The sequence below is a fragment of the Marmota monax genome, unplaced genomic scaffold, assembly GCF_021218885.2.
Source record: "Marmota monax isolate L192 unplaced genomic scaffold, Marmota_monax_Labrador192_F-V1.1 WCK01_AAM20220418_F8-fsc00035, whole genome shotgun sequence".
In the NCBI taxonomy this organism is placed as follows: Eukaryota; Metazoa; Chordata; class Mammalia; order Rodentia; family Sciuridae; genus Marmota; species Marmota monax.
Genome location: NW_026691961.1, coordinates 10,160,299 through 10,186,043, shown reverse-complemented (window position 1 = coordinate 10,186,043; position 25,745 = coordinate 10,160,299). Strand labels below are relative to the sequence as shown.

The 25,745-nt window shown below is 44.6% G+C and overlaps 2 protein-coding genes across 9 annotated transcripts in view; one reads left to right on the top strand and one right to left on the bottom strand.

Moving 5' to 3' along the window:
• Positions 1-17,387, bottom strand: part of Cluap1 (clusterin associated protein 1) — a 34,831-nt gene extending 17,444 nt beyond the window's left edge. Inside the window, exons 1-7 of one of the 8 annotated variants that reach the window (XM_046443937.2) lie at positions 16,900-17,387; positions 14,453-14,564; positions 13,505-13,589; positions 12,353-12,532; positions 9,695-9,790; positions 6,913-6,996; positions 1,828-1,961 (exon numbers count right to left, since the gene is read on the bottom strand). In XM_046443937.2, the coding sequence (XP_046299893.1) occupies positions 1,828-1,961; positions 6,913-6,996; positions 9,695-9,790; positions 12,353-12,532; positions 13,505-13,589; positions 14,453-14,564; positions 16,900-16,921 (713 nt within the window). In that variant the 5' untranslated portion in view covers positions 16,922-17,387. The other 7 variants (XM_046443946.2, XM_046443956.2, XM_046443928.2 and 4 more) reach the window with 7 other exon arrangements.
• Positions 17,388-17,458: 71 nt separating this feature from the next.
• CUNH16orf90 (chromosome unknown C16orf90 homolog) lies at positions 17,459-23,263 on the top strand. Its single transcript, XM_046446155.1, has 3 exons — positions 17,459-17,567; positions 22,175-22,528; positions 23,106-23,263. Exons 1-3 carry the CDS (start codon positions 17,459-17,461, stop codon positions 23,261-23,263), a joined length of 621 nt encoding a protein of 206 aa, XP_046302111.1.
• The last annotated feature ends 2,482 nt before the right edge of the window (positions 23,264-25,745 follow it).

Below are 25,745 nucleotides of genomic sequence, written 5' to 3'. Positions count from 1 at the left end.
AACTGAGCTATATTCCCAGCCCAATAAATTAAATAAATGCATTGTTATCTTGGCTAAATATAATGTTCCACTGTTGGGATGTACCAATGTTTAACGGGCTGCTGCAAATGAATGCAGTTTTTAAACAACATAAGACTTACAGATAAACCATTACATAAAAACTTGTTTCAACAGGGTGTAGTGGCACATGCCTACAACCCCAGTAGCTCCAGAGCTTAGGCAAGAGGCTCTCAAGTTCAAGATCAGCCTTAGTAACTTAGTAAGACTTTGAATTAAATAACAAGTAAAAAGAAGCCAGATGCAGTGACACATGCCTGTAATCCCAGCAGCTCAGGAGGCTGAGACAGGAGGATTGTAAGTTCAAAGCCAGCCACAGAAACATTGAGGTGCTGAGCAACTCAGTGAGACCTGTCTCTAAATAAAACACAAAACAGGGATGGGGGTTGAGTGCCCCTGAGTTCAATCTCCCTGCCCCTGCCAAAAAAAAAAGTAAAAAGGACCGGGGGTGTACTCAGTGGTAAAGAACCTAAGTTCCATCACCAGTACTGGAAAAAACAAAAACAAAAAACAAATCTGTTCAGAACTAAGGCCCTAGGTTTGATTCCCCAATGCTGCAAACAAAAACAAACTAACTCTGTTTCAACTAGTTGGTTAAACTTTTTCTCTTATTCTTGATCTTAAGGGAAAATTTTGTTCTTTCAAAAATACAAACATAGAGCTGGGCATGATAGTGTGCACCTGTAGTCCCAGCTCCTCAGGAAGCTAAGGCAGGAGGATTGCTTGCAGCCAGGACCTCAAAGGCAGCTTGGGCAAAACAGCAAGACCCCATATCTTAAAAAATAATAAATAAGTAAATACATACATATCCACACACATCACTGGGAATAGATATAACTTAGCGTTAGAGTACTTGCCTAGGAAGCATGAGGCCCTGGATTTAATTCCTAGTACCAAAAATAATAGTAATACATACACACACACACACACAAAATACATGATATATATACCCACAAACTAAAAGTAACTTATAATCTCTTAAAATAGAACAAATAAACTTGTCTACTAAAGGATATGGGCTTCAGCAGAATGACTTTATGCCTTAAGACAGAATTTGTTAATAAGACCAATTGAGGGCTGGGGCTATAGCTCAGTGGTAGAGCGCCTGCCTTGCACATGTGAGGCACTGGGTTCGATTCTCAGCGCCACATAAAAATGAATAAATAAAATATATATTAAAAAAAAAAAAAAAGACCAACGGAGCTGGTGGTGCTATTTCAGGAGTGGAAGGAGAGTTGCTCCCCATGCAGTGGAGAGCAATGGCAAGGAGTGAAGGTCGGAAACAAGTGAAAAAGGTGGGCAGCAGCTCCATGAAAACAGAAGCGCACTGACACAGCAGCTGTCCTGTACTTTCCTACCCTGCTCCCCAGAATCGTACTCCAGTGAGATCCAATCAGAAGGAAGCCGAGTTGCTAAAACGTGAGGAATCGTCCAAGTCTAAAAAGTCTACAATCTACTCATACCAAGAGGTGGGAGTATGTTCTGTTTCTACCTAATTTAGGCAAGGTCTGAGGAGATGAAGCCTAGCGTAACTCCCACCATCTGGATTTACCTGCTCTACCTCACAATCCAAGCCATAAACAATTAAAAGGGTGGCTGAAGAACTCAGCTGTCTCCTAGACCCTGAGACTTGGGTGCAGCATGCCACCCCAAGCGCGACACCTCACAGGGGGTTCTGCTTGCTACTGGAAAAGTCAAAGCCAGTGAACTCTGAGCCTTTGTTATAGTTTTACAAGACACCCTTCTACTTACTCAGGTGTTCACACCTACCTGACGCTCTGTAGAGTCTGCAGTCGCTTCCGATTTCTTTCCAGTTCTAATTTTCTCTTTTCAATTTTGGCTTCTAAATTAGCTTCATCGGAGGCCACATTATTGAGCAGGTCTTTAGTCTTCTGAACCTGCGCCTACATTTAACGGAAATAATGAGACCATGCGGACTCTTTGAAGATGGCAACTTCTCAGTTCTTCAGACCCAGCAAATCACACTGAACAAACAAAAGCACAGACAACCCAGGCACTCCCGCAAGCAATGCTGCACCTCACCACCTAGTTCCAGGAAGAATCATGCACAGATCCAGAAAAAAATTTTTATTTCAGCAGTACTGGGGATTGAACTAGGGGTGCTCAACCACTGAGCTGCATTTCCAGTCCCCCTCCCCCATTTTTTAATTATTCATTTTGAGACAGGGTTCCCGCTTAAGCTGCTCAGGCTGACCTCAAACTTGTGATCCTCTTGCCCCAGGCTCCCAACAGCTGGGATTATAGGTGTGTGCCACTGTGCACGGTAAAAAATATTATTTTCATGAAAAGCAGGCATTTCTGCCCAGGGAAATAAATGAAGATGACGAGAAATGTCTTAATGGTGTACCTGTCCAGCTTGCCTGGCTAGAACTGAGTGCCTATGCTTGCACTGTGGGCTTGCCTTCCAACACTAGGCTGCTCCCCTGGTGACAAGTATCTACTTACAGAACATGCACACAAAAGTATGGCTCTACTCTGGAGGGACAAAAAGAAATATGAGCTGGCCCAAATCCTAACCAACTGCCTGCTGGGATAGAAAAAAGGTCTCTTTTCCTCTTGATGTAACAGAAGCTTGACGATAGACTAAAAATAAGAGAAAAACCACTATGTTGGTGAAGTCAGCATCAAAGCAGCGTGACCTCATGGAAGGTCAAGTGGTGTGCTGGTGTGCTCCACCCTTTGGAAGGGACCTGTGTAGAATGGGACAGAGGCCCTGGGCAATGGGCCTAAGGAGAGGAGGGAAGGGGCAGAGACCGCTGTTGACAGCCAAAGACCTTCTTATGCTCTGGCTTGAAGCAAGTTCTGTGGGAGCAACTGCCCAGTGATGTCTGTGTCACCTGGGAAGCTGGGCAGCAAGTGCCCCATGGCTCAGAGTACCAGTGAGCCATACCAGGAATCTAGACGCAACTGGACTGTGTGTGGACGCCCTCCTTACTGCTGTGACTGTACAACCCTACATCAGGTTTCTGAAGGTGAGGTAGGTTTCCCTTCAGTAAGTCTCCATGTGACAGTGTCTCACAAAGGTTTCCTGACAGTTTACCTACAGGCCTCTGAAAAGCTATGGAGTTCACCTGAGAAGCCCAGATATTCTTCATGATTCTCAGAGATTTAAGTGCGTTTTTGGAAGCAACCACAGTTACTGTCAATGAATTTATGGTTTAACTTTCATTAACCACTTGGTCTAACTTCATTAACCACTTCTAAGATGCTTTCTTCAAAAAAAAAAAAAAAATCACTAAGGATTCATGAACTGCAAATACTTTAAAAACCCAAGTAGAAATGTGAGTCTGCTCCAGTCAGAGGAAAGGTAGGTCCCTCCTGAACAACTCAGCCAGTATCAACTGCTCTCTGAATCAGTTAGACTAAAGCCTAGTGAATTTATCTGACCTCAGAACTGAAAATTATTAAAGGTATCTGGTTCCTCAAATATGAAAGACAGACATCTGTAAACACAAACAATTTTTCTGTTTTCTGAAATAACTGGTCTTTACTTCATATCCCCTTTTAAGTATCCACAATGTTGTTTTGGTTTTATTTTTAGAATTATAAAACATAACAGGTATTTTCCAACAATGAAAGGAGATCATAAGACATGATCCAGGGGCTGGGGCTGTAGCTCAGTGGTAGATTGCTCGCCTAGCATGCATGAGGCACTGGGTTCGATCCTCAGCACCACATAAAAATAAAAAAATAAAGATACTGTGTCCACCTAAAATAAATAAATAAATAAATATATATTTTTAAAAAGACACGATCAGGGTTAGGGTTGTGGCTCAAGCGGTAGCGCGCTCGCCTGGCATGAGTGTGGCCCGGATTCGATCCTCAGCACCACATACAAACAAAGATGTTGTGTCCACCGAGAACTAAAAAAAATAAATATTAAAAATTCTCTCTTAAAAAAAAAAAAAAAAGACATGATCCAGCTAATTTTTTAACATATGAGAACTAAAGGCACATTCATGCCATATTCACTTGATTCAGTCAGAGTGTTGCCAAGCATGAGGATGAATTAGTATTTTTTTAAATTTAGAAAGTCACAAACTCACAGAAAAGCTGGAGTATAATAATAGTAGCATTTTTTTATACCCAGGGGAGAGTGGTGCTGCCCTGAAGTCCCAGTACTTCTATAGACAGGGACTTCCTCCTCTACAAGCATAATGCCATCAGCACATCATATGTAAGCAAAGGCCCATTTAGTCTCCCCTCTCATCCAGAGGCTCCCCCCCACCCATCCCCTGCAGGCAGCAGCCCCATGGCACACAGGTGTCACTTCTCTGGGGCCTCCTCAATCTGGAGGGTTCCTCAGCTCTGTCTTTGATTGCCTCATTTTTGAGGAGGACAGGCCAGCTCATTTATGAAATGCCCCCCGGTCTGTCTGATCAGATTTTGATCATGCATCCTGAGCAGGGATACTGCAGAAAGGGCTGCCTGCTGTCAGGCCCCACAGTTTTGATTTGTTTCACTGTGGTGATGTTTGCTTTGGTCATTTGATTGAGGGGTGATGCCAGGCTTCTAAGAAGGTACTCTTCTAATTAGTAAGTATTTTGTTAGGAGATACTTTGAACATTTATTTCTTAAATATAAGAACCCATGGTTTTCTATTTCATTCAATTGCACTGTAAAATCAATTACTATAATATATTTACTTAGATGCTTACACTAACTCTGGTTTGGCCAGCAAAAAGCCAATCAAGCTGGCCCTGTGGCCCTTTAACAGATCCCTGTACTTCTTCGAACACTTCCTTACTTTGACACAACAAGCTTGTACTTCTCTGGACCCAGCTCTGGAATTAATCACTTTCCCAGAGAGCCCTGTCTCCCTTCAGTGGATAATGGCACAAAGAAGCCAAGATGCAGATGCTGCTTGTACTCAGAGCTCAGAAATGTGTGAGTGTGGGTGTGCTCATGTGCATAATGACATATCTACATATATGCATACATTCCCCTACATGTATATCAACTTATTCCTATATTTATTAATACATATACCAAATATCATGCCTTTAAACAATACTTCCAATTTCGGGGTTCATTCTAAATTTCTCTTCTCACATTTATAACTCTCTTCTCCAATGGTGAGGAATTCTGCTCTGTTATTCTTTTTTTTTTTTTAAGTATTTTTTTAGTTGTCAATGGACTATTTTATTTATTGATATGTGGTGATGAGAATTGAACCTAGTGTCTCGCTTGCATGCTAGGCAAGCACTTTGCTACTGAGCCACAATCCAAGCCCTGCTCTGTTATTCTTAATATACTGACTGATCTGGTTGAAAACCAACCTCCCAACCCTACTGCCACACCTTCTCACTCAAGAAGGCTTAGACTCCCTTCTCTGGGCTGCACAGGGTGATTACTGTTTAATGATAAGAGTTATTAAAAAGAAAACCTGACTTTTAGAATTTTGTACAACTTACAACCAAGTCTGATTTTATGCCTATTCCTAATTTAAATATGGCTCCTTGCCTGTGTTTATTGAATAAAAGGAATCATTAACGATGGCTGAATACCTATTGTGCACCAAAGACGAAGCTTAATGTGTACTGCTGTAATTTATGTTCCATATAGTTGGTACAGTTGTGTTCCACATTCTACACATGAAAAAATTGTGGACATAAAAGTTAATTCACAGTTGGATGCAAACCCAAGCACTCTGAGCCCAGAGTTCCCCTGATCATGTGTCTTCCAACTGGATGCTCTAGATGATAGGAGCAAATAATAGTTGATGGTGGGTGAGCTGTAAAAGACAGTGATCATTCTATTTACTACAGTGCTGTTTAGTATTAAGAGAACCTGGAAAAGGGCTGAAGTGTAGCTCAATGGTAGAGTGGTAGCATGTGCATGGCCTTGGGTCCCATCCCAGTTCAATAAGAGAAGGGGAGGGCAGGAGAGGGAAAAACTGGGAAATTATTTAAATGCCCAGTGATAAGAAATTGATTAAATAAAATAAAGCCTTATTTACCAAAACTACTGAAGAATTTAAAATTGCTAAATTATTAAAATGAATGAATTTTTTATTGTTTTAAATATTTTTTTAGTTGTTAATGGACCTTTGTTTTATTTAAATTTATATGATGCTGAGGATAAAACCCAGTGCCTCATACCTGTTGGGCAAGTGCTCCACCACTGAGGTGGAGTGCCCTTGTAAGGGAGACCTGGAATGCTCCCTCATCCTTGGCCAGATGAGGACATAGCAAGGAAATACCATCTGAGGAACCACTGAGGAACCACCCAGCCCCCATAAAACTGATGAATTTATTTTTTGGGGGTGGGGGTATCAGGGATTGAACTCAGGGGCATTCGACCACTGAGCCACATCCCTAGCCCATTTTGTATTTTATTAGAGACAGGGTATCACTGAGTTGCTTAGCGACTTGCTTTTACTGAGGCTGGCTTTGAACTCATGATCCTCCTGCCTCAGCCTCCCGAGCAGCTAGGATTACAGGTGTGTGCCACTATGCCTGGCCAAAATTGATGAATTTTAAAACATGTTTTTCAGTTGCAGATGGACATAATACCTTTATTTATCTATCTATCTATTTATTTTTATGTGGGGCTGAGGATCCAACCCAGTGCTTCACATGTGCCAGGCAGTGCTCTCTCACTAAGCTACAACACCAGCCTAAACTGATGAATTTTTATTAAGAGAAGAAATTATTCTTATGCATATGAGGAGAAAAACAATAGCAGTCAGTAACCTAAGGCTCCTAGAATACCCTCTAAATCCCTCTGAAATACCCATCACTAGGTGTAGTTTGTTCTATCTTATGCAGGTATAAAATACATATTTTTGAGTCCCAGGCATAAAAAACTTATATAAAACCAAACTAATCTTACCCAAATCTCTTTTATTGCAATTCTCATTACTTTTTCAGTTTCATTTATTTCCAGGGGTCTGGCAATGGCTTCTGTTCTCAGTTCCTAAGAGAAACAATAAACTCATTTACATAGATTTTCAAAAAAGGAGTATTCAAAACCAGTGTTCCTAGATCCACATCTGGCTTATGGACTAATTCTCAAAAGTTTCATTACAGGACTGGGGACACAGCTTGATGATGGAGCACGTGGTTAGCGCATATAAGGCTCTGGGTACAATCCCCAGCACCAAAAGAAAAAAAGTCTCATTATAATGTGGATCTCTGATGTAAAAAGACCTCTGCCCATGACCTATAAATGTCCTCTGATGCCAACTTTGTCTCTCCCCAGATCTCAAGATTCTCCTTTTCAGTTCAAGGCCCAACATGCCCTTAGCTCTGTGTGCAAACCTGAACTTAGCATCTGTTACCTTTTCTCCCAAATTTACTTCATGACTTACATTCTGTTCAAACTAAGCACAACATAACTTGCTGTCTGAATCCCTGCTATAAACTTTTTTATGATTAAGTCTTTCTAAGTTGCCTATTACTGACAAATGCAGATGAGAATGGTCACCTTGACCCTGCCGCTAGTCAAGGGGGCCTTGTGGCTATCATATCAGTACTGGGAACTTTGGAACCATGGGATTTTAATGTGGATGTAGTTATTAACCAGGTTAGAGACTGAATGTTTGTCTCATTCCTGAGGATCCTGTTGAAACTCTAACCCAAAGGGTAATGGTATAAGGAAGTGAGATCTTTAGTATGAGTTAGATCATGAGGGTGATACCCTCATGAAGGAATTAGTGCCCTTGTAAGAGAGACCTGGAATGCTCCCTCATCCTTGGCCAGATGAGGACATAGCAAGGAAATACCATCTATAAGGAAGGGGCCCTTACCAGACACCAAATATACCAGCACTTAGACCTAGGACCTCCTAGTCTCCAGAATTGTGAGAAATAAATTTCTATTGTTTTCAAACCACTGAGTCCATCATATTTTGTTGTAGTAGCCCAAATGGATTAAGATGCAGCTCCTAGAGCTCCTATCACACTCTACCTTGCACTTCTGTTACTCTTGTACATCTCATCTCCCCCACTGGTGGGAAGCAGTGAGGGAGGGCAGGGATCATGGCTATGGCTTCCTTAAGAAGGCAGAGCTTGATGCTGTGCCTGTGGCTGGCACTGGCTCTCAATGTAAGTTTACTGAGTGTGTATATACATTGTGGGGTGGTGGCAATTGGGAATTGACCACTGAGCTACCTCCCCATCCCTTTTTACTTTTTGAGACATGGTCTCAGTAAGTTGCCCAGGCTGGCCTTGAACTTGTGATCTTTCTGCCTCAGCCTCCCAAATAACTGCGTTTACAGGCGTGCACCATTGTGCTGGCTTATATACTACATTAGAGAAGTACTATATTCAGAGCTCATGGTTTCCTTGGGAACAGTTCAGTCACTGATTATTTATTATTCCCGAAAGATCAGTGCTGAAAGAGTGTCCGGTGGATGCTGGTGAAGTCTTACAATGATGCCATAGTTCCCCTGGTGCTCAGCAGGTCACCAGCCCTGTCTCTGGGTCTCAGGAAGGTGTATAGACACACAGGCACTATTGGGCTATACACAGAAAACCTGGGATTGACTCCCCAGTTACCAGAAATGGCTGTCAGATGTTAGTGGCAGTTTTGTTATGCCTACCACTTCACCTGGTAGCAACACTAGGTTGGCACATGAAGAGCCAGGATGGTAATGTGACATCCAAGTCCTCACCCCTGATATCTACTTCCAGTTTGTTCCTGGGTTACAGTGAAAAGCAGGGGGACAAATACCTTTACACTGTAGCAGAAATGCCAGAACACAGGCAAGACAGTAAGAGAGGTGTTGAGGCTGGCATACCTAATAGAAAGCGAGGGAATGAAATTCATTTACTGTAAAAACACTAGACTGGACATGTATGCTTCAAATGCCATCAATCGTTACAGGTAAGCATTCAACAGTACTTCGTTTCTTCTTGAACCAGTACTTCTCCGATTCTGCTGCTTGTTGGAATAGCCTGGATAACTTTAAACCCTGATCTGGTTCTTAGCCTCTGATACGCCAACTCACTGGTATGAGGACAACCTGGACATAGGGTGAGTCTAAGGTTCAGTAAAGTTTAGCAACCACATTATTTACAACAGACAAGTGCATGCCTGTTCCTTGGTTGGCACCAGTTGAAATAAAGGATTGTAAATAAGTTTAAAAAATAACATTGATTCCAACTGCTTAGGAGTGACTGCCTGGATCACTGGTCCTAAACTTTGCTGTGTGTTTTACCTGAAAGACTTGAAACTCAATGCCTAGGTCACATTTCATAACAGAGACATCAGAATAAAAGCTTGCTTCAGGAGTTTGTAAAGATTCTTCAAGTGAGGCCACAGAAGCAACGTTTAGGATCCATAGGCTGAGAACAGCATTGCTGAGAATTCTGAGGTTGAGTTCATGGGGAAAAGAACACCATGATCAGCAAGGTTAGGCACAGGTTCAAGGACAATCTCAGCCACATGCCAATATTTGCCACTCCTGAATTAGAAGTTCAAGGTATTAAAACCAGTAGATCTCTGACCAGTAGAAGAGGAGGACCTAACATTTTACATGACTTTCCACATATTACCTCATTTAATCACAGGTAAAGTTTAATACAACAAGAACCACCAAAAAGCAAGAAGCATAATTGAAAAAGAAAACCTGGAAGAAAAAAATCTGTATTCTTTCTCTGAACAATGCTTACCCTCAATTCAACCTCCTTGCCCAGCAAGTCATATAGTGATGCTCCTTTGGAGGTGATTTCAGAAGCAAGCTGCCTGGCTGCTTTCAAATCTGCAATCTGGAAGGTAAATATCAGAAGCATGAATTTCAGTTTTTAACAGGCATCCACAACCAGTTGCTTATTATCAACTGCTACCTTTAGAGAGGATATGTTTTTAGCAGTCCCACAATTACGTGCTATAGGACAGCACTCCCAGGACATCTGCTTAGGAAACACTGACCTAAGTACAAATAAGACCAATTTCAGAATATCTGGTGTCTCCAAAGACCAAATTTCAAGCCAATCTAAATCCAGAGATACAGAAAGAAGAAACCTGACATGCTTCCAGTTTTGAATAGGTCACAATGGGTCCAGCAACAGCAGTAGGGTGACCAAATGAAGGGGCAACCTAAGGGACACCTGCCCTACTGCAGCATCTTCAAGGCCTATATTCAGCCTACCCTGTCTCCTCATTCTCTGCCTCTGACTTTCCCCCATAGGGTGCTGTGAGGCTCAGGTGTGGTAGCATCCTCTAAGTACTCACAACAGTTCTCAACTCCCACAAGCATGGGGGCTACTGCCAGGAAGACAATGCCAGTGACTATGATGCCAATTTAGCAACCAGTCTTCTTTCTTAGGGTATGTGTGTGCTCCCCTCTTTCTTGAGTGTGTTATATTTCCCAAAGATCCAAACATAAACATCTACCTGCTAGGTCATTCTCCCTCTCTCCAAAACAAAGAATCCCCAAATGCTCTTTTATTTCCAACACACTAGCAAGAGCCTGGGGACATGGTCTGTTCCAGCTCCAGCTGCTTTTCCTACTTGACTGGCAAAAAGTTTCTAACTTGCTTTGCAGGATTCTCCTCACCTTCCCCACCTCTTGACAGTGATACTGGCACTCCTTCTAACCCCATGACTTTAATTCTACCTATGTGCTCCTAACCCCAGCTCCAGCCTCACACGCCAACTACCTGCTCAGCATCTCTACCTGGACAACCAAGGCACATCATAAATATAACATGTCCAGAACCAAACTCATCTTCCCCACCACACCTCTGCCCTTTCAGACTCTTCTTTACTTCAGCTAATGGCAACTTAATCCTTCCAGATGCTCGGACCAAAAACTTCAGAGCTGAATGTCTAATACTGTAACTGTTAGCCACATATGGCCACTTTCACATTTAAATGAGTTAATAATAAAGTACAATTTAGAGCTCATCTCCTCAGCTGTGCTAGCCACTTTGGCCAGTGGCTTCTACAGAAACACAGCACAGATGCAAACCATCAGCAGAGCAGGTCTGACAGTTTTGTGCCACTTTGGGATCTTCCTAGTGTCATCTCACCTACCTCAAAATCCATAGTCAGTCCCATAAAATCTACCTTCAAAATATGTCTGCACCTGTAGCTACTTCTCTTTACCAGGGGCCTGGCTCCTGGTTAAAAAACAATGTGCAAAAAACTAATAATAAATAAAAGTAGAAAGCAAACAAACAAATTAAAAACACATGATTTTTCAGGCCTGACCATGATAATTAGAAGGCTTTCCCTGGCAGGCCTCACAGAGGAAAGCTGTCCTGATCCCCGATGAGGGGCACAGCTGATGCACTGGTCTCTGAAGGGCACAGCAGGCAGGACCCAGGCCCCTGGCCAGTCATGCTCTAGTCTGTGTTCCTAGCCTGGCTGCCTTTACTCTAGTCTCCTCATCTGAGCCTTGGGCCGAAGCTCTTCAGGTGCCTCTCCTGGAGCGTGGGGCTCAAAAACACCTTCCCCACCTTGGCAGTATCTAGTACTTTTCCACTTCTGGTCCTCCCTTCACCCCACTTCAGGGTCCATAAAACTGCCAGAGTCTTTTGTTGGGGGTTCTGGCTCTTAACTGGCAGATGCATCATTCTATGGGGGAAAATGAAACAGACAGTTATCCCTTCCTATGGCTTTAGAGTCTTGCTCAGACCACGGCAATCAATGATTAACTTCCATGCTCAACTCTCACTTCAGTCTGGTGGCAATGCAGCAGGCAGAGGGATCCTTTGCATAGAAAATTCAAGCTTAAACATCTCTGCTCAAAATCCCATTTTCCAGCCCAAGTAAAAAAATTAAAGGTTTTATTTCCTGGACCAGAGGGCCTCCTGTCCTGGCTCTCACCACAGAGATCCCTTGCTCTTTTCAAACACACAAAGCACACTGTTATCTCAGGACACACGTCCCCACCCCCATTTGCATGGCTGCTCCTTCCTTCCCTCAGATCTCAGAAGCCACCCAACCCATGAGGCCTTCCTGGTCACTCTAGGAAAAATACCTTCCCCAGCACTCTCCATCCTGATCCTGCTTTGTTATTCTCCATGGTGGTCACTTTTAACATTGGGGTTCATAGTCTGACTCCCTCAACGAAGCAACAGGACAGAGGACTCTATCCTCTTTGTTCACACCTATATCCCTAGCACTTGAATGGTTCCTATTAAATATGAGGCTTTCAGTAAAGAATTGCATTAATTCACTGTGACTTTCCTTTTATCAGAATGCTGATGAGCACAAAACTGGCCAACTGCCCTTGGTCAAGCAGTAAGGAACGTGGTGGTGCTCTGAGTGCCACGCACATCCTACTCCCGAGTCCAAGAAATAAGCACTCCTTTAATCCTTACCTTGGAGCCGAGATCAAACTTGAATTTGCTGACATCTTCCTCTCCTATTTTTGAACTCTCCATCCCTTTGGTCTTCATAGCATTATAAAGGACAGATGTGACCTTCAGCAGTTCTTTCACTGCATATCCATCAGCCTGGTAAAGCTTCTTAGTATTGAGTTTTATATGTGCTTTCGTGGCCTGTTTTAAAAAAATATATATATTAAGGCCCTTTCTAAATAATCCTATATAATCTAACCCAAATCCTATGCAGGTAATTTGAAAATGCCTCTGCTGAGAATTGGGAGACAACCTAATAGTATTATGAGTAAACATCTAAGTGACTCATGCATTGTGATCTGGTATATACATTGATACAATCTTGATGGAGAGCAATTTAGTAAGACACCAAAATTACACATGGACATATCTTTTGGCCCAGAAGTTTCATTACTAAGAACTTACTCTAGGGATATACGTAGACACCAAATGATATGCATAGGCTATTCTTCACAGCATTGCTTCAAAGAGTGAAAGTTGGAAGCAACTAAATACCTGTCTACATAAATTTCATCAATAATGGTGTATCCATGGGGGGGGGCACTCAAGTGTAAGAGAATGAGGAAATTCTGTATGGGTCTGGAAAGTTCTATAAAACATACTATTAAGTAAAGACAGCAGAATACTACACAGGGGAATACAGCATACTACCATATGTGTAAAAGGAAGGAAAATAATAACACATAACATTTGCTTGAAGAAACAAACTCTGGAAGAAATTTAAAATAGTGGTTACAGGGAATGCGACTGGAACCATGCTGACAGGGTAAAAAGTCAGTGTATTCTATGTAATTTCATGATTTTTAGCAATTTTAAACCATGAAATACATTATCTACTCAAAAATAAACTGGGCTGAGAGTGCAGCTCAGTGGTAGACCATGTGCTTAGCATGCAGCAGGCCCTGGATTTGATCCCCAGTATCAAACTAATTAAATTTAAAAATAAAATAAGCAAAAATCTTAAATAGTTAAAAAACAAAAAGCTTCACTGTGAATTGGCTCCACAGAACCCTGGCAATAGAATGGTTTTAGAAAGTAAACTCAATTTGAAAGCAAATCTAACTAAAATTTATCCCTAATTTATTTAATTCCACAAAATAACTGTGAACTAACCATGAACTGGGCAATGGCCTTAATGAAGAAAACTCGGTCTTGTTCAGTCTCAACATCAGAAGGGATGTCAGTCTGGGGCTCATACCTATGACAGAGAATAAACAAATAGGTCCAACAGAAGCCCTCAAGAGAAAGTGGGCAACTGAAAGGACAGTGGCTCTCCAAGTCTTCAGATAAGGTCATATGGTTAAGAAAAACTTCAAAAGCAACACAAAATACCTAAAGGGCAAACTCCCACCTAACAACACATTTAATTGATTTAAAAATTAAACATGGGGCTCAGCTTACAAAATCAAATCTATGTCAAATCTCAATGTTTGGTGAAAATAATCAGAACTGTAACTTTGGCTAACAGCCCTTGATACTGACCATAGATACTAGGACTAAACAGTTCACCTCGAGAAGGAGCAGAGTCATTGAAGTTACTTTCACTGAGTTACTGATAATTCACCAGGGCCAGCAGACTGCAGCCCTCAACCTGTTTTTTTTAGCTTGCAAGCTAAGGATGTGTTTTACATTTTAAAGACAAAAAAGTATATTATCTATACACAGGGAATAGATATGTGTAAATATACATAAATATATATATCCTATACATAAGAGAGCTTATGTAACATGTATTTATTATCTGGCCTTTAGACAAAAGGTCTCTAACAAGAATCATCTCAGATTTTTTGACACAAAAAGAAACCTAAGATACTCCTAATCCAGTACATCCCAAGTACGCAGGGAGGTCCATGACATTCTGTGGTGAAGGGATGAAGAGGAGCTTACATAAATGCCTGAGAAACATTCCCTTCCTGGGGTGTTCTTTGAATTCAGCCAATTCTCAACAGGTCACAAATTCAAATTGTACTAAACTCTTTTGCATCACAACAGTACCTGGTTTCCAGTTGGCTAATTAATAAAATCTAGCCTTCATCCTTAGATTTCAAGTGTAGTCCTAACCTTTTCACAAGCCAGAGCAGCACTTCAGACACAAGCCCAAAGTTGGGTGTGCGGAAATTTTCCATAGAAATGTGTCGTGGGTATCCCAGGGCTCTCATCATCTCTGTGAAATCTGTCCAAGAAAAAACATAATTCAGTCAGTTCTTCACCAAATGGCAACTGCTTATTACCTTAGATATTATCTCTGCTTTCCCTTCTTACTCTCAATCTACTAACAGCTTTAGGGGCTATTTAGCAATTCTTAAGAGGGAAGGAAAAAAGGAGATAAAATTGAAAATACCTAATCTGTTACCAGAAAAACATCTACTCAAGTCCAATGGGAGAAGATGCTATATAGGAAAATGGGCTTTAGGGATTAGCTGTGGCTTTAATTTTTCTCTGATTATCTCTTTACCATTCAAAATAAGAAATACTTGGCCTTATAAAATTTAACAGGGAAAGAATATTTTAAAATGTTAACAGCAGTTATGGGGGGTAGGGTAACTTCATGTTTCTGAGTTGTCTTTTTGTGTGTGAATATACAGGATCTTAATAACACAAATTTTAAAGATTAATTAATTTCCTTGTATTCAGAAAAATGTTAAAGAGAGCAGTTCAATACTAGAGCAATATTTAGATTATCAAACAGATTAAGAAATAGTATTGCTAACACTTGTTATTCCTAGATTGGGAATGCCTCAGGAAAAGCCATAGTACTTGCAACAGATCAAGATTTGGTGTGCCAAGACCAATTTTCCATGTGCTTCCTGACTATGTAATATTTGTCCTCATTCTTCCTGAAGAGGGATGTTCCAAATGTCCCAATGACATTCACAAATAACCTACCTACCTGGGTATTGACAGTAAGGTCGGCTTCTACCAGATAGTGGAAGACAAGGTTTGAGCACAGGGAAAAGAAGTCACTTTGTGACTCTTTTTTTGAAAATCTGAATAGACAGAAAATAAAGCAGCAGCTTTCTCATCACAGGCATTGCCGAAATACTTCTTCTTGCTAAGGACTACTAGTAGTGGTCGAATTCTGTTAATTTTGCATTTTTCTTGTCAAATGGAGACTAACTTGAGACTGTTACCATACACTGCATGATTGCAGAACATTCAGAATTTTATTCTGAATCCCTCTTTTACACTTTCCCCAGCACAACCCTATTCAATGTCCCCTAGTAAAGTGGTGGCCCCACCAAAAAGTACACAGTAGGAGACACCTGTCTTTACAATGTAGTCACCAAAGACTCTCTCTCATTCCAGAAGATATGATCCCACAATGCTAAGAGGTGCGTCAATGAAATGTGATTAGTCTTCCTGTAAATGTACACCAAAGAAAGAGAATTTCATAACAGAAAAGAGTATTCTCTAATGCTGAAATTACAGGCACCAGCAATTTGATGAGAAAAAGAGTCCAGAGACTGCAGGTTGACAATCACCTAGTACTCCTCCGCAGGTGAGGCCAGTTAGCTTAACGGCTTCTGATTCAGAGAATGACTGTGTATAAAAGACAAAGAGGCTGGGATTGTGGCTCAGTGGTAGAGCGCTTGCCCCGCACATGTGAGGCCCTGGGTATGATCCTCAGCACCACATAAAAAATAAATAAAAAATAAATATATTGTGTCCACCTACATCTAAAAAAAAAAAAAAAATCAAAAAAACGAGATTGCAGAGTCACACAGTCCTAGGTCTTAATCCTCTGTTGCAACCAGTTCTAGCTGTGTGACCTAAAGCAAGCTACTTTACCTCTCTATGCTTCAAAATATTTCATCTACCAAACTACATCACCGCTAAAGTGAGGACTAGAGCAAGTCAGTGAATGAAAACTCCTGGTGAATAACAGGCGCCCCTCAAGGGGTAGGGACCCACTCCGCGCTCCACCCCTGCCCCAGGCTGCCCCGCCCTGCCCTTCTGGCAAAGGCGTAGAGTCTCTTCTCGCCAGCCCTTTCAGAAGGACGCGGGCTTTGGAGTTCCCACACGCTGGATCCCATCCCCGCGCGACCTGCTACCACCTGTCACTCTTCCCAGCTACCGGCCTTCTCCGTGCCGCCTTCCTCATCTCTAAACGAGGGACACAGAACTGTCCGGAGGGCTAAGAAAATCATGCATATACACTGAAAAGTACCAGGCAGAACCTGAAAACTCAAAAAGTGCCAGCCGCATTAGCCCATCCTCCAGCCCTCTCCTGCGGTTGCCGCGTCTCCCCGCACAGCGCCGAGTGGACCCGACTCGGAAGTCTGCGCTTCGCAGGCACCTTCCGAGGCGGCTGTTCGGTAACGAGTGAGTTCACGAGGAACCGTAAGGCCGGTCCCCCGGCCGCTCCCCACACTTCAGGTGCTCGGCAGCCACACGCGGCAGGGCACACCGAACTTTCCAGATCAAGGCGCTCTCGGGGAGGGGGCTCGTGGTAGCGCGGGGACCAGGCGGGGAAGACCCGCGGGCACGGGGGAAATGGGCGGCCTTACTGCGGAGGTCGCGGAAAGACATGGCGCTCTGGTTCACGGGAGCCGCGGTTGCCGTTGCCCTCCCCTCAGCACTCGCCGGTCTCTATGGCAACACACCGTCGCTAGACGGCGTGCTGACTGGGCCAAACAGGACCAGAGGCGGAGCGTCGTGACGCGCGCATGCGCACTAGGAGGGCAGTCTGAAGAGAGACGCCTAGGGCCGCGGGCTCGGCGATTTGAGTCCTTTTACACGCTTTCCAAACACCTGGCATCCGCTGATGTGTTCTGAATGCGTACTCTGTGTTCCACAGAGTTCTAGACGCTTCCCACACGCCTCGATTTCCTCACTTCTGTACAGAGCATACTCTCAGGACGCGGGGTCCTGCCTACAGCATACTTCCTTTCTGACATACACACAGGGCCTGCGCCCGAGGCCATCGAAAAGCGTCCGCAGCACGGAGGAGTGGAGGTTTCGGGGTAGACTATCCTGGACCCCGCGCACGCGCAGCCGTCTGGGTTTTTACGACTGGCCGGAAATCGTCTGGCAGTTGTCGTGACAACCTTGGCGGATTCCTCGGGGATGGACCGCAAGGAGGCTACAAGGCCCTGCCAGGACGCAGAGTGTGGCGGCAGTGTCTTCCTGGGGCGCCGCAGGGATCCCTCCCTGGCGACCACCACGGGGCAGAGAGGCGACGAAGAAGCGCTGGGGAGATGAACTGAGTCTGGTAGGGTGGACAAGAGGAAGGCAAACCCCGAAGTGAGGCGAAGCGGGGCCAAGGACGCCCTCTGTCGGTGGGTTGTGGTATTGGCCCAGTCCAGAGTCTGGCATCTGTGGCCAGTCCAACCTGTGTTTACGTGGATAAAGAATAGTCTGCTGGGACTGCAAATTGGTGCAGCCAATTTGGAAAGCAGTATGGAGATTTCTTGGAAAGCTGGGAATGGAACCACCATTTGACCCAGCTATTCCCCTTCTCGGTCTATTCCCTAAAGACCTAAAAAGAGCATGCTACAGGGACACTGCTACATCGATGTTCATAGCAGCACAATTCACAATAGCAAGACTGTGGAACCAACCTAGATGCCCTTCAATAGACGAATGGATAAAAAAAAAGTGGCATTTATACACAATGGAGTATTACTCTGCATTAAAAAATGACAAAATCATAGAATTTGCAGGGAAATGGATGGCATTAGAGCAGATTATGCTAAGTGAAGCTAGCCAATCCCTAAAAAACAAATGCCAAATGTCTTCTTTGATATAAGGAGAGTAACTGGGAACAGAGTAGGGACGAAGAGCATGAGAAGAAGATTAACATTAAACAGGGATGAGAGGTGGGAGGGAAAGGGAGAGAGAAGGGAAATTGCATGGAAATGGAAGGAGACCCTCAGGGTTATACAAAATTACATACAAGAGGAAGTGAGGGGAAAGGGAAAAATAATACAAGGGGGAGAAATGAATGACAGTAGAGGGGGTAGAGAGAGGAGAGGGGAGGGGAGGGGAGGGGGGATAGTAGAGGATAGGAAAGGCAGCAGAATACAACAGACACTAGTATGGCAACATGTAAATCAATGGATGTGTAACTGATATGATTCTGCAATCTGTATATGGGGTAAAAATGGGAGTTCATAACCCACTTGAATCAAAGTGTGAAATATGATATGTCAAGAACTATGTAATGTTTTCAATAACCAACAATAAAAAATTAAAAAAAAAAAAGAATAGTCTGCAACAAATGGTTTTGGAGCAGTTGTAAACCCATGGCAAATAAGTAAGCCTCCATTCTTATCTTGCACAATATACGAAAATTAAAAATGAGTCGGGCGCGTTGGCGCACGCCTGTAATCTCAGCGGCCTGGGAGGCTGAGGCAGGAGGATGGCAAGTTCCAAGCCAGTCTCAGTGGGGCTAGGGTTGTGGCTCAGAGGTAGAGTGCTTGCCTGGCATGTGTGGGACACCGGATTCGATCCTCAGCTACCACATACAAATAAAATAAAGGTATTATGCCCACCTAAAACTAAAAAATAAGTTACAAAAAAAAAAAAAGCCAGCCTCAGCAAAAGCCAGGTGCTAAGCAACTTCTGGCAAATAAGTAAGCTGTGGGTTGTGGTATCGGCCCTAAGATAGGGCTGGAGATGTGGCCCAATCAGTGATTGGATGCTCCTGAGTTCAATCCCAAGTGCTCCACCCCCCCCCCAAAAAAAATTAAAAATGGATCACAAATGTATATGTAAAACCGAAACCTAGGGGAAAAGCTTTGTGTCTGGGTTAGGCAAGATTCCGTAGATATACAAAGAGTACAACCTCAGAAAATTTCTTTGGGATAAATTGGACTTCATCAAAATAAAATTTGCTCTTCAAAAGGAATGGTTAAATTTTTTTTTCATCAAATTGGATTTAGAGATCAAACTGACATTCGTTAGGGATTCATGAATGGGTAGCACCCCTTCTCTGAGCTAGATGCTGAAATGGGCATGGCAGAACAGTGGAGTTTTTAAGGTATCTTGAGGAAGAAGGAGGAAATGACATAAAGCAAGGAGAGGACTGGTTAGCAGCAGGTTGCTTTCCCTGTGTGGGTTAAAGCAAAGAGCGCTTCCTTATCAAGTTGACTCAGGTCAACTGGGTTGCTTATGATTGGTTGCTGTGAATCTCCTGTTTTTTGGAAAACCAGGTTCATTTCCAAACGCAGTTTGATTATGTGGCACCTAGCATCAATGACTCCATTTGGGCTTGATCTGGTCTATTAACATAACCCCCCCCATAAATTTTATTTAATAAACCATTAAGAAAACAGAAAGACAAGCCACAGTCTCGAAGAAAATAATGTCACAGAACACATACCCGATTTAAAAGACATATCCAGAATATGTAAATTCTCAAACACTCAATGAGAAGATAATATAATTAAAAAATATAAACAGATGCTTCACAAAAGAAGATATTGGCATCCTTGTCAGAATCAATTGACCATAGACGTATAGGTTTAATTTTGAGTTCTCTAGCCCTTCTGTGTGTGTGTGTGTGTGTGTTTGTGTGTGTATATATGAATGATATATGCCAGTTTTATACTGTTTTGATTACTGTAACTTTGTAGTAAGTTTTGAAATCAGAAGCTGTTAGTCCTCAATCTGCGTTTTCATTTTTCAAGATTTTTGTGGTTATTTGGGCTCCCTTATAATTCCATATAAATTTTAGGATGTTTTTCCATTTCCTGTAACAATATTATATGTCATCTTGACTGGGCTAAGGGACGCACAGATGATTAGTGTACCATTATTTCTGGGTGTGTCTGTGAGCGTGGTTCCAGAAGAAATTAGCATTTGAATTTGTAGACTGAATAATACAAGGTGGCCCTCACCAAAATGGGTAGACATCATCCAGTCCACTGGGGTCCAATTAGAAAGGTGAAGGAAGAGTTTAAGTGGGTACATCCATCCTCTGTCCTTGGACATTGGAGCTCCTGGTTTGGGGGCCTTTGGATATTAGACTTATACCAAATGCCATCTCTATTCCCACCCTCACTCTCGGGCCTTTAGACTTGAATTGACCCATTGGCTTTCCTGGTTTTCCAGGTTGCAGATGATATATTGTGGGACTTCTTGGCCTTGTTGATCAGATGAGCCAATTCCCCTAATAAATCTTCTCTTAAATAGCTGTATATACACCTTTGATTCTGTTTCTCTGGCAACCCTAATACACTATCTAAAACCCATTGACATTTTCATAAGGGTTGCCTTGAATACTTAAGGGAATATTGTCGTCTTGACCATATCAAGTCTTCAATCTATGAACATGGAATGCTTTTCTATTTAAGTTTTCTGTCAATTATCTCAGCAGTGTTTTTTAGCATGTAGTGTTGGTTAAATTTGCTCCTGTTTCATTCTTTCTGTACTCTGCTCATGTGTAGAAATACAACTGACTTTTGTGTATTGACCTTTTTCCTAAGACTTTGCCAAACTTTTCTTTAACCGCAACCCTAGATTGTTGATTCCTTCCTTCTTTTTTTCCTCCCTTCCTCTTCCTTTTTTTTCTTTCTAGTGTGTGTGGATTCTTTAGTTAGCTATGACATCCATAAGCTTTTTGCATACACAAGATTGTGTTATCTGTCAATAGAGAAAAGTGAATGTGTATTTTTTGTGCTTTATTTTTTATTTTTTTGTGGTACTGGGGACCAAACCCAGGGCCTCACACATGCTAAGAACATGCTGTATCCCTGAGCTACGCTTCCAGCCCAGTCTGTTCAAGAAACCAGTAAGCACTTTTCCAAAGTAGTTGTACCATTTTACATTCCCAACAGCAGTATATGAGAGTTCAAGGTTCTTTCTCCACACCCTTATAAACAGTTGGTATTATCTACACACTACCCAGAAACTTAAGGGAAAATGGACAGACCAGTGAAGTGACTTGCCAGTCACCCATAACCACTTTCTTGGCCCAGTCAAAGCATTGATCCAGGACTCACCAAGTCCTCATTTCCCATCCAGAGATGAGGAAGCTAAGTTCCCCAAAGGTCACCCCAGAGAACAACTCTCCAGTCTGCCAGGCTAGAGCAAACAGGGACTTCCTATGGGGTTCTAGTCCCCTCCCATGCCTTCCTCCCATGTTGACTTTGCCCTGGGCATTATCCTCTCCCAAACTAGGGGTCCAGGAAGGCTGGAGTCTTCCCTGTGACATCATAAGAGCCAGTTGTCATGGGAGACCTGCACACCCACCCCTCAGGCAGGGCAGAGCAGGGCCCTGCTGCACAAGGCCTGGCCACTCTTTCCCCACCATACTGGCCCTCCATGGAAGCCTTGGTCTGTGCGTTCTCTGAGCTGAGCATAAGAGAAGGTGCTGGGCTGTGGGGAAGAGTGGCAGGTCAGATGCCCTCTTGTCCCAGCTGGGGCTCAAAGCCACTGGGGTGGCCTCAGGGACATGCATACTTGGGAGAGGAAAATGTGCACTGATTCAAGCCATTTGACTCTAGGCTGGTCACTTCCTCGTGGACCCACTGTGCAACTTCTATACTGAGACCAGAATTCTCTTTCTAGGGTAGGGGGCACAAAGGGCTTGAAGTGCTAAAAGGGATTTCAGTCCCAGGCTTTAGGCCTCCCTGTTGGTTTAGGGGTGTGAAGAGGGGTAATGGGCAATGGGCAGGGCAGAGGCAGAAAACCAAGCCCACTTGGCAGACAAGTAAGCTGAGGCTTGGCAGACTGGGGGAGGAGCCCATGATATGAGCTGGTCTTAGAGACAGGTGCCTGCATTCTCCCCTCATGGATACTGGACCAGCTGGCCACCACCCTCCTGCCCTTCCCCTGCAGATGCAGTGAGCTGGGCCCGAGGACGCCCCAGTCACCTGGACACACCTCCCAACATCTACGAGGGGGGCCTGGGGGCCCAGCAGCAGCAGTGCCCCAGTGCCCAGGGAAACAAGCCCAAGAACTTCCGGCTGCGCCACCTCCGGAGCCTGGCTCTCTACCTGCCAGGCCATATGCAGCCTGCTGGCCAGTGCGAGAGCCACTGGCTGGGCCGGCTTCTGGCTGGGGGGTACCTACCACAGCCTGAGGGCTCAGCCTCGCCCTTGGACCTTCCACAGGGGACTCTGGGCCCAAGTAACAACCACTGCTCAGCCCTTCTGGAAGCCCAACTACCCAGGGACAGCCTGGGAGATACAGGTGAGCTCTGCTAAGGCAAGACTGGGGACAGGAGGGGTAGATCCCAGGAACTCAAATGGGGCTTCTCCAGGGATTAGGGTGGGATACCAAGATGTTATGCTCCAGAGGCTCAGATCTTGGTGAATCTGCCCCATCCCTGTACCCTATTATTGGGTTAAGGCCATCAATGTACCCAGGTCACAAAACTCCTGGGCCCATGGGGTCTTGGTGTGGTGGTGGTAGTGTACAGCTGGGTCAGGGATGGAGTGTATCAGGGCAAGGGGGTATGAAGCAAAGAGAAGGCTCGGGGACTGAGTGTTCTGGGTTCCTGTTCTAGCTCTGCATTTGATGAGGGACTTTGGACAACTCCCTGTCTTCCTGAGCCTCAGTTTGTCCATCTGTCAAATGAGGCATTCAGGTTAGGTGAGGGTCCTTCCAGATTGAACCATTCACCTCCCACTTCCTTCCCCCAGTTCTCCCAAGGAAGGAATGCCATTTATCCCCTTCTGTTTTGAAGGTGTCAGGGTCTGGGAACTGTAGGGTGGGTTGCCAGTCTCCCTTGAGGTCTGAGTGACTCTTCTCTTTCCTCTTTCCTCAGCTTCCAGTTCCAGCATGGACCCAGCCAAGGGTGCCCCTGCCCAGCCAGGTCCCCCTGAGGGCTTGGGGCTCAGGCCCAAGAGGTCCTGGGGAGCCTTGGAGGAGGCCATGTGTCCCTTGTGCAAGAGAACCTGCTCTGGGGCCTTGGAGAGGCCATAGGGATCCTGAATTCCAGGGCTGGGGAACAGAGGAGAAGGATAGCCAAGGAAGAGGAGGCAGGTCCAAAGAGGAAGGGCTCAGACGGCACAGTAGCCCTGCCCAATGAGACAGCCCCACAGCTGCCCAGCACCAGATTTGGGCCAGCTCAGGAGAGTGCAAAGGGGGAGGGAGGAAGAGGTCCTAAGGGGGGGAACAGAAGAAATAGAAGCATGGCCCTGCCCTTGCAGCCTGCTCAAACTCCAGTCAGCCACTTGCACCTGGGAGGCCAGGCCGAGCAGAGAATCAGGTTCCTGACAGGCCAGGGAGCCCTCAGGTCTAAGCTCAGTAAAAGCCAAGGCCTGTACCTTCTTGTCTGTGTGTGTCTGTCATCAGGCTAACTCAGTCAGAAAAATAGCCTTGTGTAAATTCCAAGTCCAGGGGCAAGGAAAGGAGGTTGGGTTTCAGGAAGGTGCTGAGAGGAGAGCAACTGAGGCAGGAATGTTGGTCTGGAACCTGCACCATCCCCACTGAGAACTTGGGATCCAGCAGGACAGGCACCACCCTTCTCTGTGCTGGCCTGGATGCAAGCACTGGGTGTGGGATTCCTCTGTACCTGGGTATCTGAACAGGCTGCTGGGCCTGGGGCTGGATTGGTCTTTGCTGTGGTACGACCTTGTTTCCAGTCATCATTCAGCATCCCCTGGGGGACACACCTGCTCTGGTTGGGAATCCCTGCTCTACACCATGGGGCTCAGTACTTTGAGGAGAGGGGCTTGCTCTAGTGGCCCTTGCCTATCTGTCTCACTTTCAGTCTGAGCAGCTCAGGTCAGGCTAGGATAGAGCATTAGCCCACCTCAGATTCCTGCCGGAACACACATGGTGGTGTCAGGGAGAGAGAAAGGTCTCTTTCTCTTTCCCTGCACCCTGGTTCCAGTGGTCACCCACTGAGTGACAGAAGGGCCATTGCCTTCATCCTCTCCCACAACTCTTCCTGGACTTGGAGGCCAGATGGGCCTGAGAGAGAACTATCCAAGACAGATTTTAGGAAGGAGCTGAGGAAACACAAGAGTCAGCTGCCCTTGCTACCTGCCAAAGCTTTTGTGAGGCTGCTGTCAAGGGTGCTAGGTAAAAGCTGGCAATCCCAGATCCTTGGAAACCAACAAGGAACAGATCCCCTCACTTTTGAACAACAAGAGTGTAGGCTTAGGAGCACTTTGCCCCAGAGTTCAGACCTTGTGATGCTCAGGCTGTGGTCAGTCAGTGGCCACTTGGGTTACTCCTGATGAGCCATGTGTCCCTGTCTTAAGGCCCTTGTACAGTCCCTTCCCCTTGTATAGGGATTGGCTCTGGGTCTTGCTTTACTAGTAAAATGTGAAAGTGACATGATGCCACGTTTGGGTGGTAAGAAGGCCTGGCTGTTTCCCATGTGCTATGGGAGAGATCCTGTAAAGATGAATGGTCATGTAGAGCTGATTCTTCTGAGGCCGCTATACAGTGGGAAACCAGTCTAGGCCATGCTCAGTGCTGCAGCCTTAGCCCATGTCTTCCCCCAGGAAAGACATTTGCTGTTGCCACGTGCTGGCCCAAAGAGAGCTGGCTCCAAACTGGCCTTTAGACAATTGCTCTCTAAAACCTGCACAAGGCTGGGCACGGTGGCACACACCTGTAATCCTAGCCATTCAGGAGGCTGAGGCAGTAAGATTGCAAGTTCAAAGCTAGCCTCAGCAATTTAGTGAGGCCCTAAGCAACTCAGTGAAACCCTGCCTCAAAATGAAAAATAATAAAGGGCCGGGGATGTGGCTCAGTGGTAAAGTACCCCTGGATTCCAACCCCAGTACCAAAAAAACAAAGAGAGTTGAGGATGTAACTCAGTGGTACAGCACCTTGGTTCAATCCCTGGTACCAAAAAACAAAACACACTTTGCACAAGCTTTCTTGAAAAGCACTCAACTTAAGATGACAGTATGAAAACTTCACTGTCATAGTGTTCTGGAAATGGGTTCATGTGGAGGAGCACCCCACATGTCCCCAACAAGCAGACATTTGGGGAAATGTGACTGTGGGCATACCCTTTGCATGTGATTTCCTGAATGTTGGTGGATTGGGATCTGAGTGACAAGCCTGTCCCACTTGTTCTACAAGTATGGGGCCCCTTGTGAGGGCTGCTAAGATTCTTCAAGCTGGCCCTGCAAAAGATCCTTGGGTGATATACACAGGGATTGAGGATATTGAGCCCTCCCAGGAGGGAGAAATGCAGCCATTTCTTGGGAAATCCCCCCTCAGCCAGGGGCAGAGCTGGCTCTCTTCAGACTGGGTAACTGTGTGAACCTCTTGCTTCCTGGGAGGTAGATGACCAGACTGTGGTCTGAGGGGTGGGCTGCTATAGCAGGTACCATGAGGGCAGCCCCTGCAGTCTCTGTGACAGGCTAGGAGGCCAGCTGAGAGGGTAATGGCTGCCTTCAGGGTGGGATGTAGCAGAATCCCTGAATTCTTGGACACACAA

Excerpts from the sequence above, each read along its gene's own strand:
- CUNH16orf90 (XM_046446155.1), top strand. The coding sequence starts at position 17,459 with ATGGACCGCAAGGAGGCTACAAGGCCCTGCCAGGACGCAGAGTGTGGC. Across the intron at positions 17,568-22,174 it reads GACCACCACGGGGCAGAGAG|ATGCAGTGAGCTGGGCCCGA; the intron begins GCGACGAAGAAG and ends CTTCCCCTGCAG. Across the intron at positions 22,529-23,105 it reads GGACAGCCTGGGAGATACAG|CTTCCAGTTCCAGCATGGAC; the intron begins GTGAGCTCTGCT and ends CTCTTTCCTCAG.